The sequence below is a fragment of the Mesoplodon bidens genome, assembly GCF_964165515.1.
Source record: "Mesoplodon bidens genome assembly, chromosome: 14".
NCBI lineage: Eukaryota > Metazoa > Chordata > Mammalia > Artiodactyla > Ziphiidae > Mesoplodon > Mesoplodon bidens.
Genome location: NC_138170.1, coordinates 10,402,266 through 10,415,778, shown reverse-complemented (window position 1 = coordinate 10,415,778; position 13,513 = coordinate 10,402,266). Strand labels below are relative to the sequence as shown.

Genomic DNA, 13,513 nt, shown 5'->3' with positions numbered 1-13,513 from the left:
TAAGCAGCATTAGATCTTTCTAAGAATTTTACCGCTTTCCTCTTGACCTTGTAGAGAGAGTCATGTGAATCTCTCAAGTGGGCTGGTTCCTTGGAGAGAGGTTGCAATCGTTTGACATTTATTCACCCATCAGACATGTGTCCGGCACCCACTTGGGCAAAGAGCTGTGTGAGGTGCCAGGGACCCCACTAATCACCCAGGCCTGGATGGTCTGACTCAACCAGCCCAGGCAGCCCTGGGAGAAGACGGTAAGCCTGTTGTCAGGCTACCCAGCTCACATCCCAGCTCAGCCTCCTGGCTGTTGTGTCTCTTTGGGCCTCAGTGTCCTAGTCCCTAGTCTGTAAAATGGAGTAGTAAGAATTCTTATCCCGTATGGGTGTTGAGAGAATATACAGGCTGTAGAGCAGTGCCTGGCATTAGTGGGTAATCAGTGATATTAATAGCATTATTTTTAATTTTTTAAAAAATTAAAACTACCACATAAGGACTGTAATAGACTTAACAAGTGTCAAGAAAATTCTGAGGGACAAGTGATCGAAGACTCACAGAAGTGGCTCTTTTGAGATGGGTCTTAAAGGATTAGTGAGACTTTATCAGGGGGGGGGGGAAAAGGGTTGTGGGAAGATCATGTGCTAAAATTCAGGCAGAAGAGCCAGACAGCAGGAAGTCACAGATTGTGAGCTTGCGAGCCCGGCTCACTGGGGGACAGCTGCTGGCCTTAGGGTCCGGAGCTGAGGGAAGAGGGTCTGGGAGGCCAGGTAGGAGAAGGGCCTTGTCAGGGGGACTCAGTCTGAATGGCCATAAGTCCCAAGCCCCTCTGGCTTGGGCCTGCTTCGTTTGTTACTTCTTTGCTCCAAAACAGATTTAAAAGAACTCGCCATTTTCATCCCATTCTCCTTCCCCTGGGCAGTGAAATACTGAGTCTGCTCCCTTACACATCAGTGTTTCAGAGCTTTTAGAGACTGGAAAGCAAATTCGTCTGCTGTCCCTGTGCTGTCAAAAGGGAACCAGGTCGGGGGATACTGGCAGCCACTTCACAGGTGAGTCCAGCAGACGAACGGAGCAGTGGCCTCCCTGGGCTGGGTGCCCGTGCTTCCCACCTCTGTGACTGCTCAGGAGATGTTGTTGGCCATCGGGGTTCACAGAGGAGCAGATCTGTGGGCCACTGGGTCGAGATGCATTTTCCACCCGCCTCTTCTGCTGCTCACACACTGCCTCAGGGCAGGGGCTGGACACCACCCTGGCAGATGTGGCTAATAAGCAGGGCATCTGTGCCAAAGGGCGGTGTGTTTATTTCACTGGAGCCTGTGGTGTTGTGCCCGAGGCTTTGCTGAATCAGACCAGTGCTGTCTGGCATCCCCCTGCTGCTGAGACCTCAGTCCCAAGGTCACGAGTGTCCCCTGGATGGCTCTGGCCTTTGCTTCACCACTCTCTGAGACTTCCCAGAATGAACATGTATTTACTGAGCACTTACCAGGCCCAGGGGGTGTGGTTACATGAGCGAGATAGACACCATCCTGGACTTTGTGGAACTTACAAGTCTTGTGGGAGAGACAGACACTGAATAAAACGATTGCACGTGGTATGGATAAGGGCTAAGAAAGGGGACTATCCAGGGAGTGGCAGTGAAGAACAGGAGAGGAACCTAATTTTCAGGGGGTGCTGAGGTCAGGAAAGGCTCACAGAGGAAGGAAGACTCTCCCTGGTATCTGAGAATACTGCTTAGGGGGCGGGACAGCATGGGGCTGTTGGGGAGACCCTCCTCTCTGAGCTGGCTTGTGACGGAATCCAGTGGGCTTCCCCAAGCTGCCTGTGTCTTTGGCGCTGTGGCCATCCCTCTCTTTCTTAAATTTCTTGCTTCCTTTCAGACTACTCGTTTGTCCCCTTAGCTGTCTTATCTTGCTCCCCAGATATAATTTCGGCCTTTCCAGAGGGTGGCCCCATTTTTGGCTTCATGACCTCAAACCACCCTGCTGTGTTGCCAAATGACAGATTGAAGGAGGTCGGTGTGGAGCTGTAACAGGACATAGAGGTTCCCAAGCATGTCCCAGCCATGAGCAGAAAATCTTCAGGGCATTCAGAAAAATTAATCAAGCCTCACAGCAGCATTTTCTGTAGCTTGGAGGATGCTTCTTGCATCGAAGATGACACTTTCCACCAAATAGGATGAATGAAAATCACATTTCTCTTTCTTCCCCTCTCTCCCCTCCAGGCTAATATTTGGCACCCTTTACCCTGCGTATTCTTCCTACAAGGCTGTGAAATCGAAGGACATTAAAGAATATGTAAGTAGCACTTTTTGGGGGCGGGGTGGTGGTGGTGATGGGGTTCGATGGGGGAATCTGGGCGAGCAGTGCAGGGGCGGGGCGCAGATGCCCTCTTTGGTGGGTGCTGGGAAGCAGCGCAGTACAGCGACCTGCTGGGTGTGACCCAGGAGTCCTCTCCCGGCTAGACCTCCTCTTTAGACCTAGAGTGTGGAAGTGAGCAGAGCGGGGAGGCCTGGCAAGGGGAAATGGCACCTGGAATTGGAGGCCCCCAGTGGCCACAGGCCACTCGATGGCCTTGGAAGAGTGACATCATCTCTCTGAGCCTCAGTTTCCTTGTCTGGACTGGAAAGCAGTGTTACTGGGAGACCGTCTGGCATTGGAGGCAGGAGCACAGGTCCTAAAGCCCAGCAGACCCTGCCTAGCAATTGGGATCCCCATGCCGGTGCTGTGATTTGAACACCCTACAGTTTAAGCCCTGTTGCTTTATAAGCTTTTAGAGGGCAGGAGTTATCATCCTCCTGTGACTGTTTCCCACTGCACCTCGCAGAGAGCTGAACACACGGGCAGGGGATTCGGAGTCCTTACTGGTTGGAGGATTGTATTACTGTTGGGTGACTTGGGTGCCCCAGTCACAGCCCTAAATGTGCTGGGCACCTCTGGGCAGGAGAACCATCAGACCACACCTTGATTGATGAAGACCTGTGGGGGGTGGCTGGGGAGGGAGGAGTGTCCCTCCCCAGGGAGGACAGTATCCCAGGTCGAAGTACAAAAGATACAGATTTTGTCATCAAGAGACTGAAGTCAAGCCCTGGCTCTGATGTCTGATTGGCACAATGCTTGACAAGAATCTTCACTTCCAGGAGCCTCGGTTTCCTCATCTGAGCAGTGGGTGGATATCAACAATCCTAGCGCCTAGCGTTGTGAGGGACAAAGAGTCTTTGCTCTGCTTTTACTCAGAAGAGGTCACTTGGCAAGTTAGGCACAGGCAAAGAAATCATTCAAAGCAGGTTTGAAAGTTCTCAGCTTTCCCAGGATGTCTTTAGGATGAAACCAGCCACCTCCAGATCAGCTCAACCAGAGCTGCCTACACCCACTCTCTGAGTTTCTTAGAACTGCTTGCCTGGCTTGCATTTGCTACGAAGCAGGGGATCCAGACGGGGCGTGTTCTCCTGTGGAGGCTGGGTCCCCAGCATGTGTCTGTGAACGCATCTCAGAGTGTGAACTATAAATAGCTGTTAAGTTGCAAGCACAGAACTTCATGATTCCTAATGGGCTAGGCCCAGGGGAAAGCACTGGGCAGCCTCCTCCAGGTCTCCCTTTCCCCGACTGCTTCCAGCCTGGGGAGGGGGGGACACTGTGCCAGGAAAGGAAGCAAAGCAGGGGTCACCGCAGTTCAAGGTCTGATCCTCCGATTTGCAGGGGTAGAAACTCAACACTGTCCGCTCATCCGGGAGAGAGCAAACCCTGGTGAATTGTTTTGCTCTATCTAAACTCACAGGAGCCTGGCTTATGACTAGAACGGCAATCATTAATTTAAATGGAAAAATATAACTGACAAGCGGAGCAGCTGTTTGTGTTGGCGGTGAGCACGTGCTTTTCCCAGGAGGGAACGCTTGAGCGCTAAGATTAGACAGTTTCTCGGTAAAAATGGAACTGGAAGCAAGGCCCCCGGTGGTACTACGGGAGACCTGCCTCCTTTTCCTGCACTTTTTCACATGCGCTCACCTCACACACTTGCGTGCATGCTCATGTGCTTTCTCCCACGCGCATTCACACTCCTTTTGACCAACAGACCCATTTGTCCAAGAGGGAAACCTGGAAACTTCCTTTAACTCCTGTCCCTTCCTCACCACCCGTCGCCACCCAGACGCCCAGGTGGTGACTGTGACCCTTCCTTTGTATCCTCCTTAAAATCTTTCAAACCAGGTCTCTCCCTCTGTGCTGCCTGTCTCTCCAGTGAGGCTCTCATCATCGTTTCCTGGAATGCCACAGTGGCCTCCTGTATTCGATTTTTTTTTATTGCCACGGTAACAAATGACCATGAATTTAGTGGCTTAAAAGAACACAAATGCGGGACTTCCCTGGTGGTCTAGTGGTTAGAACTCCAGGCTTCCACTGCAGGAGGCACAGGTTCAATCCCTGGTCGGGGATCTAAGATCCCACAAGCTGCACGATGCAGCCAAAAAAAAAAAAAAAAAAACAACCCCACAAATGTATTATCTCACAGTTCTGGAGGTCAGAAGTTGGATGGGTCTCACTGGGTTGAAATCAAGCCTCCTTTGGGAGGCTGTAGGGGAGAGTCCCATTTCCTTGCATTTTCCAGTTCCTGGAGGTCACCTGCATCCCTAGGCTCGAGCCTCCTTCTCCATCTTCAGAACCAGCAGCATCGCGTCTCCCACCGTTCTTCCGTAATCCTGTCTCCCTCTGACCACAGCCAGGAAAGATTCTCCACTTGTAAGGATCATGTGAATACATTGGGTCTGCCTGGATAATCCAGGATAATCTTCCCATCTGAAAGTCCTTAACTTAATAACTGCAAAGTCCCATGTATCTTATAATGTAATATACTCACAGGTCCTGGGGATTAGGACGAGGACATTTGGGGGGCAGGGGCTGTTATTCTGCCTGCCGTACCGCTAACTGCTTCCTCCACCTCCTGTCCCTCATCTCATGCTCTGTTGTCTACATCATTTCTACAAGCCTTTGAAAAATGGAAATCTATTCATTTTACTCCCCCTGGATCCTTTCATGGCTGCTTATTACCTGCAGGATGAAGTCCAAACTCCATTAGACAGTGTTGAACCTTCCTGATCTTGCTCTCCCTACTTGCCAGCCACTTCTCTACAAGCATTCAGTGCTTCTTTTCTTTTTTTCTAATATTTATTTATTTTCTTTATTTTTTTGGCCGTGTTGGGTCTTAGTTGCGGCACGTGGGATTTTTTGTTGCGGTGGCCGGGCTTCTCTCTCGTTGTGGCGCGAGGGCTCCAGGGCACATGTGCTCTGTAGTTGGCGGCACACGGGCTCTCTAGTTGAGGCGTGCGGGCTCAGTAGTTGTGGCGCACGGGCTTAGTTGCCCTTCAGCATGTGGGATCTTAGTTCTCTGACCAGGGATCGAACCCGCATCCCCTGCATTGGAAGGTGGAATCTTTAACACTGGACCACCAGGGAAGTCCCACGTTCAGTGCTGTTGTTCTCAACACCCAAAGTGTGGTCTGTGGACCGGCATTATCAACATCACCCGGGAGCTAGTTAGAAATTCAGAGTTTCAAGCCCTACCCAGACCTCCTGAATAAAAATTGGCATTTTTAACAAGATCCTCAATTTGAGAAACACCACTCTTGACGTTCATAGCTTTTTATGTCTTTCCAAACTTACTGCACTAGTCAAGGTTTTGAGACAAAAACTTAAACAGAAAGGAATTTATGGGAATTTGTAGGATTAACTAGAAGCCTGGGGAAAGATATTCAGAAATTGGGGAAGATCTGAGAAGGCTGGGTGACAGCCAAGCTTATACCTCAGGAAGGGTCTGGTTAGGAAGCTGCTGCCCAGGTCACCACCATGGAACTGGCTGCCAGCTGCCCATGGCTTTGGAACATTTCATGAAGATTCAAAACCCTGGGTAGGGGCATTTGATTTTTCCAAGCCAGGATAATAGGCCTTGCCTCCCGTAAAGACCTGCACGCTGGGAGACACCCTCCAAATGAGAAGGCTTTGGATGCTGGTAGTTTAAAAAAAAAGATACATATACACGTGCGCACACACACATGTGCACGCATGCACACACACACACACACACACACACACAGCCTCAGAGATATTGCACGTTTCGTTTCAGACCACAACAATAAAATGAATATCACCAAAAAGTGAGTCACACAAACTTTTTGGTTTCCTACTGCATATAAAAGTTGTGTTTACATTATGCTGTAGTCTGTTAAGTGTGCAATAGCATTATGTCTAAAAAGAACACTATACACACCTTTATTAAAAGATAATGCTTGGGCTTCCCTGGTGGTGCAGTGGTTGAGAGTCCGCCTGCCGATGTACGGGACACGGGTTCGTGCCCCGGGTCCGGGAAGATCCCACATGCCGTGGAGCGGCTGGGCCCATGAGCCATGGCCACTGAGCCTGCGCGTCCGGAGCCTGTGCTCTGCAACGGGAGAGGCCACAACAGTTGGAGGCCCACGTACCGCAAAAAAAAAAAATAATAATGCTTTTGGGAAAATGGCACCAATAGACTTGTTAACCACAGACCTTCAGTTTGTAAAAAAAAAAAAAAAAAAAAAAAAACTCCCAAAACCCACAATATCTGCAAAGTGCATTAAAAAAAGCACAGTAAAACGAGGTATGCCTTTATATTATATATATGGAAATATATATAATATAACGATCTATATTACAGTTACTTCTTGGGCTGCACAACATCCACATCCACTTTTTTACCCAGGTTTTGGCTTTTAAAAAAACCTTCCAGGGATTTCCCTGGTGGCACAGTGGTTAAGAATCCGCTTGCCAACTCAGGGGACACGGGTTCGAGCCCTGGTCCGGGAAGATGCCACATGCCGCGGAGCAACTAAGCCCGTGCGCTACAGCTACTGAGCCTGTGCTCTAGAGCCCGTGAGCCACAACTACTGAGCCTGTGCTCTAGAGCCCGCGAGCCACAACTACTGAAGCCCACGTGCCTAGAGCCCGTGCTCCACAACAAGAGAAGCCTCCGCAATGAGAAGCCCACGCACCGCAATGAAGAGTAGCCCCCACTTGCCGCTACTAGAGAAAGCACGCATACAGCAACGAAGACCCAACTCAGCCAAAAAGAAAAAGAAAATAAACCTTCCAACAAGAATTCTCTACCACTCATTTATTGACGCTTGCTAAATCCAATTCTTCATCTGAGTCCAGCTCCAGCTCCAGTATCCTCTGGCTCTGACAGGATCTAACCTTAATATTCAATACTCTAAAAATTAAATTGTCAAGTGAACCATCACTGATACACCCTATATACTTTATTAGGGGGAGAAGGAGAATAAATAAAAATAAAATTAGTTAAAATATTTAAATTTATACCTAACACAGAAAGGAAGAAAATGGATAGAAGGCGCAGTCCTTATTTAGGCAAGTGGTCATGATTTCATAGTTGGTATTTATGTCTTTTGTTAAAAGATGATTTTTAAAAGGGTAAAATAATGATTCTTGTACAAATATAAAATTAACACATGTTGAAAATTTTACTTAACTCATTAAGTAATGAGGGAACCAGTAAGGTGTTAAAAAACAGTTCAAAGGAGACTCCAAAGAACATACATATATATAAGCATTGAGGAATGACTAAATGAATTTGTTCGTAGATATTCAACTGATTTCTTGGGAAGCAGGGCCATTGGACCCAATTGTACCTCCATTGGACAAAATTCTTTGGCACATCTATAGACTAAATTATTTGCATTGTAATCAGTTTTCTGTAACTTACAAAGTTGCAAAATAGCTCAAAGACATTGTAAAACAAGACACCTGCAGAATTAAGATAACTCGGAAGGCTGCTCTGGACAGCACCTAGCATCCCACAGGGCACCCATTCCAAAGTCTTTCACAACTTTTCCTATTACTTCCCTCTTCCACCATCCAATCAGTGCTCCCCTGTGCCTTCAGTGTGGTTTCTTCTCAAGTGTGTGGCCTAAATCTTCATTCCTGAGGCCTTAGTAGTCTTACCTCTGTAGGGTTGTAGTAGTGATCCATTGACTTTGCCTCTGAATAAGACAATACTAGGGGATCCCCTAGAGGACCCTTAAATTCCATCCACCCTCCTTCCTGCCACATTGTGTAGTAGCAACTCTAGTTCCCCTTGATAAGCAGGATCAGTCACCCCATGAAAGCCCATGAGTCCCTTTATTATCTATTTCCTAGTGGCATGGTGGTCTTGAAATGGCCAGGTGACCTTCTAGTCTCTGCTTCCACTTCATCAGAACCATTTTATATCCCTCATGGAAGCATCCATCTTTCGAGTATTAAAATTATTAAAAAGCAGAGTTCAGAGGTTTGAGGATGAGAAGCAGAAGTGTTGTGAGTGGGTTAGACCAGTGTTTCTCAAACTTTAACATGCATATGAATAAATAGAGAGTTTTATTAAAATGCAGATTCTGATCCATTAGCTCTGGAGTAGGGCCTGAGATTCTACAAGCTCCTAGGAGTTTCCAGTGGTGCCAGCCCATGAACCACACTTTGAGTTACAAGGAGCTAGTGTTAGGCTTAATCATAAGAAACACCACCCTCATTTCCTTGGTTCCTGAACCTTTAGATTCTGGCTAAGATGCAGTACCTAGTGTTGGTCACTAGTTCAGAGAGGAAACTGCATCCTCTAGGACAGCATATCACCTCACAGAACGCTGACTCCCACCTGGTTCTTTTCTGGAACTCTCCAAAGCTCCTGTAGCATTGTATAAGGCCAGCTGCCTCAGGGCACTGGGGTACATGATTAGATCAGGGGTGCCCCAAAACATCAGCCTACTGTCATATTTCTTTTGCTGTAGAAGAGGGCCCTTGGTCAGAAGCAATGTTGGGATACATCAAAATGAAAAGGGCACTCACTGAGTCCACAGCTTGCTGTATGGCTGCCAGAAACATGGCAGTGGGAGAAGCAAGTCCGCATACCCAATAAATGAATATTCCAGAAAAGAGTCTATGCTGCCCTTTCTATGAAGGAAGCGGCTTGTTATGATGAGCCTGCTCCCAGGATGCTGGCTGGTGCTTTAAGATATGGTACCGTCCTAGAGATACTTAGTCACTACTGCTGGCAACTTGGTGTCTGAGCAGGGTCATGGCCAGGTCGCCCTTGGTGAGAGGGATGAACATTGCTGAGCCCATGTGTTCCCTCTGTCTACATGACCACTGGTCCATGAGCCCATTGAACATGCAATATCATGCTGAGGTAAAAGGCTCATAGACATCCATAGGGCTGGTCATCTCATCCACCTGATTACCAAGAGCCTCCTCTGCCATCAGGACCTTCTGGTGAGCATTAGCAAGAACCACAAATATTTGCATTCTGTGGGCCCATTCATATAACTTCCAAACCACCTCAACACCAATCGGTCAGTCTTGTCCCTTCCAAGTACCTCATCATCTATCCAAATTCTTACCTGGTGTTTTAAAATATATCCCAGATTTGTTTTACTCAGGTATGGTAAGGCATGCAGACACAGAAATGGCTCGTGGAGGAAGAAGCTTTTACTCACAGTTCCCTGGAAGTAGGAGGCACAGCACACCATGCAGGGCCACATGGAGAAGCACCAGGGTCAGTGAGGAGTTAGAGGGGAAAATGTGGGCAATGACCTTTATCATGGTTTCTGTGGGAAAGGCAAGGCAAGGCAGAGTAAGCCAGCTTAGAACTGGCTAGTTGGAATAACTTCAGCAGGCTCGGGGGTGTGGGGGCTGCCTCTGGTTACCTGCTACCAGGTCCTGGGATGATTAGGGCTGGGAAGTATTGGCTCAAGCTACGAGAGCTCCATAAAGGAGGTAGTTTGGAGTATGGATCCTGGATTGGTCAGTTTGCATGTTTGCTCTGGGGCAAGAATGTCTCAAGAATTAGCTAGTCCTAGAGGGGGCAGTCTCTCTCCAGTCAGCAGGACCCCAGATGTCACAGCATCAGGACTACAGAAAATAAGAAAATACAGTTAATAAACCTGGTGACAGTATAAATGTATTACCTCAGGACAGTTCTTCTTCCAGGCTAACTGTGCTGCTCAGAGTTCTGCCTGCAGGGAATTTCCTTCCCCACTCTCTCCAGGTCACCCCTGACTATACAGTTGTCCACTGTGAGCTCGTGCCAGCAGATGGTGCAGACTCATCTGTCAACCAGGCTCACAGTTGTCCTTTCTCAGTCATTTGGCCTGGGGAATTCCCCTTGAGGCTGAAGCAGGGCCCGGATGCAGGAGGGAATGTGAGAGGCTCAAGAAATATTAGTGTGACTGCATCGGGGAGGCTAAAGGTGAGGCGAGGCTAAGAGGTGGCTGAGTTTGCTGTCTCCACAACTCATGGGGGAGGCCTTTTGCAGGCTCCCAGGAGCCCTGGGGGCAGGGTCTGATGGGCTGTGAGGTCTCAGCCTGCCTCTGTGGCTCATGGAAGGTCAACAAGCTCTGCTTCCCACCCTTTATTATGGCCTAGGGTTACCACTGCTCTCCTGTCTTCTCATTCCTGTGCTTGACCAGTCCAGAGGGAGTTCCCAGTTACGCTGTCAACTGTCCACTCCAGAGTTGCCCCCAGTGATAACCTCGCAAATCAGCAATAACTTTCTGTCTCTTTTTTGGATGCTGGCCCACCCAAGCTCCCCCTCATCTTGCAGGGAATTTGGGGTAGAATCCCTCAAACCTGGCAAGTTCTATTTCAAATCTTGGAAAAATAACTTATATTTGGTTTCTCCAAGTCCTAGTGGGGAAAACCATTTCCAGGTACTTTATTTATGGTTTCCGTGAATGAGTCACCAGTATTTCATTTACCTTGTTAAGCTCAGTGAGTCATTCTCAGACCCTTCCTTCTGCATGGAAGTGTTTTAAAGTGGAGGAGTACATGATGGAAACTTCTTTTAGGCTAACACTTCCAGCCTCCTCTCTGCCTTGGCTCCCTCACCTTTGTCTTCAGCCTCAACCTCCCTCCTGAGATTTAGTTTTGCCTTTCCAGAGGCCTGTTGGGCATTCTTGGATGTCCTCTGGGACCCCCAGACTGTCCTCTGCCTCATGGAGCTTAGCTTCTTCTCCCTAAATTGGCTCTTTCTTTACTTTCTTGCTAGTGTGAGAGGCTCCATAACTATCAGTCACTCATGCCCTGGCTTCACCAGGACCCTTTCATCCCGTGTATACCTAGCCATCCATCTCATGGGGAGCATCTGTTGCTTTGCAAGCTGTCTAATTTTGTCTTCTCAAAAAGCCACCTAGACCAGTATTTTCCAAAGTATATTCCATCTCAACCTTTTTGAGACCGTTCTTTCTTTTCCATTCACAACACCCAGCATTCTAATCCAGGCATTTAAAACATATTCACCTAGAACCTACTACGTGCCAAGAACTGTCTTGGGTACAAAAGATATAATGATGTGCAAGAAGAACTGGTCTCTACTCTCAGGGAACTTACAATGTAGGAAGAAAACATCAGAATAAACAGGTACTTTCAAAGCAGAGTGGTAAGTGTTATGACAGGGAACATGTATGATACCATGGGAGGAAGAAAGGAGAGGATATGTAAACTTTGGGCACTTCCTGGAGGAAATGACAGTTAAGTTGATATCTGAGGGCTGAAATCTGGAGGCAAAAGAAGATGCTCTATTAGGAAACTGAAAGAGGTTTGTTATAATTGGAGTGGAAAATTCGAGAAGGTATGTGTGAGGAGGAGAGCTTTTGGTGGAGGTAATCAATGTCCAGCTTATGCAAGGACTTGTAAGCCAAGTTAAGGAATTTGGGCCTTATTGTAACAACAATAAGGAGCTATTGAAGGCTTTAAGCTAGGAAGGAAAATCATCAAATTTGGGTCATTCTGACTGGAATATGGAGGACGGATTGGGAAGGGGGTAGAGGTATAAAAACCAATCAAAAGGCTGTAGTTTTGTTCTAGGCAGGAGATGGTGGTGGTCTGAAGTAATGGTAGAGGGATGGAGAAAAGATAAGTTCAAGGGAAATAAGAGGGTGGAAGTGGCAGAACTTGGTGATTCATTGGCTGTGTTAGGTGAAGAATGCAGAACTTCCTTCAGGGAAAATGTCTAGTCTGGGGTTAGAAGAGGATGTCAAGAGCAAAGCCCTGGGGAGGAACTGATGAGCCTGAGAAGTAGCCAGAAAGCTGAGAGGGAAATCAGGTAGTGTTGCGAGAGCTTTTCAGTAAGTGATAGTTTCACATCTAGCTGAAAAGGCAAGCAAGTCAAGTGAAAAACTGAAAAAGGGTCCCTTACACCCCCTTGAAATATGTTACAAAGACCCCAGTGAGGGCAGTTTTGATGTAATGGATGCAGTGCACTGAGTAAGTGAGGGATGAGGAAGTAGACACTGCAAGTGTAGGTGACCCACTGGAGAAGTTTGTATCTAAGGGTTGTGTCAAGGAAAAATATTTTTTTAATTGTTGTTGTCATTTTCCTTTGTTTTTAACCAAAGATACTAGAGTGTGGTTTGAACACTAAAAAGAAAAAGCCTCCAGAGAGGGAATTCAGGCTCCTGGCAGTGTATCTGGATGCCAGTGTTGGGAATTCCTGGATCTTGGGCCCCAGTATGCCATGGACTTTACAGCTGGACTAGATCTTGTTTGCTCCCTGATAAGGAGCCCATTCTGCTGCAGATAACCTTGATAGCATGTAGCATCTTAGTAGTTTCTTTTGATGGACTAAGCCAGCCTTGTTTCCAGGGGACCGTCTTGTTTTTCTAAATAGAGAAGGCCTCTAATTAATCTATTGTGCCACGTTTCAGAGTCACAAAGACAATGGAGATTTCACCAGAACTGCTGCCTTCATGTTTGAAAGATATTTTTGCTGGGTATAGAATTATAGGTTGACACTTTTATTTTCTTTTAGCACTTTAAAGATGTTATTCCATTTTCTTCTGGTATTCATTGTTTGTGATAAAAAGTCAGTTATAATTCTTATAATTCTTATTGTCATTCCCCTGTATGTAATGTCTTTTTTCCCTTGCTTAAGATTTTCTCTTTGCTTCTTAGCAGTTTTACTATGATGTGGCTAGGTGTGGTTTTCTTCATATTTATCTTGCTTCAATTCATTGGATTCCATGGTCTTGTGGGTCTGATATTTTGGTCAAATTTTGGAAATTTTCAGTCGATATTTCTTCAAATAATTTTTCTGTCCAATTCTCTTTTTTCCCTCCTCTAGAGTTCCTATTCCATATGTGTTAGACTGCTTGATGCTGTTCTACAGGTATTGAGACTCTTCATTCCGCACCTGCCCTCCTCCAATCTAGACTTCAGCCTGGTTGACTCTATTGTCTTGTCTTCAAGTTCACAAATCTTTTTTTGTGTCCAAGCTGCTATAAATTCCATTCAATAATTAAAAAAATTTTTTTTTCAGATATTGTATTTTTCAGTTCTAGGATATCGTTTAGTTCTTTTAAAAATTTTCCTTCTTTCTCTTGAAATCTCCCATCTCTACACTCATTATATCTACCTTTCCCTATAGATTCTTTAACATATTTCTACTTTTTAAAGAAAATAATATTGAACCCACCCTTTTTCTCCTAGGATAAGTGTCTTGTTAAGTGGTGACAGAA

At 46.7% G+C, this 13,513-nt stretch overlaps 1 protein-coding gene across 4 annotated transcripts in view; it reads left to right on the top strand.

Moving 5' to 3' along the window:
- REEP1 (receptor accessory protein 1) overlaps positions 1-13,513 on the top strand; it is a 112,847-nt gene that overhangs the window by 51,075 nt on the left and 48,259 nt on the right. For all 4 annotated transcript variants that reach the window (XR_014017422.1, XR_014017423.1, XM_081254023.1 and 1 more), the window contains exon 2: positions 2,213-2,285. Coding sequence is in view for 2 of the 4 variants with exons in the window: in XM_081254023.1 (XP_081110149.1) it covers positions 2,213-2,285 (73 nt within the window). In the remaining 2 variants the exon portion in view is untranslated. The remainder of the gene's footprint in view (positions 1-2,212; positions 2,286-13,513) is intronic.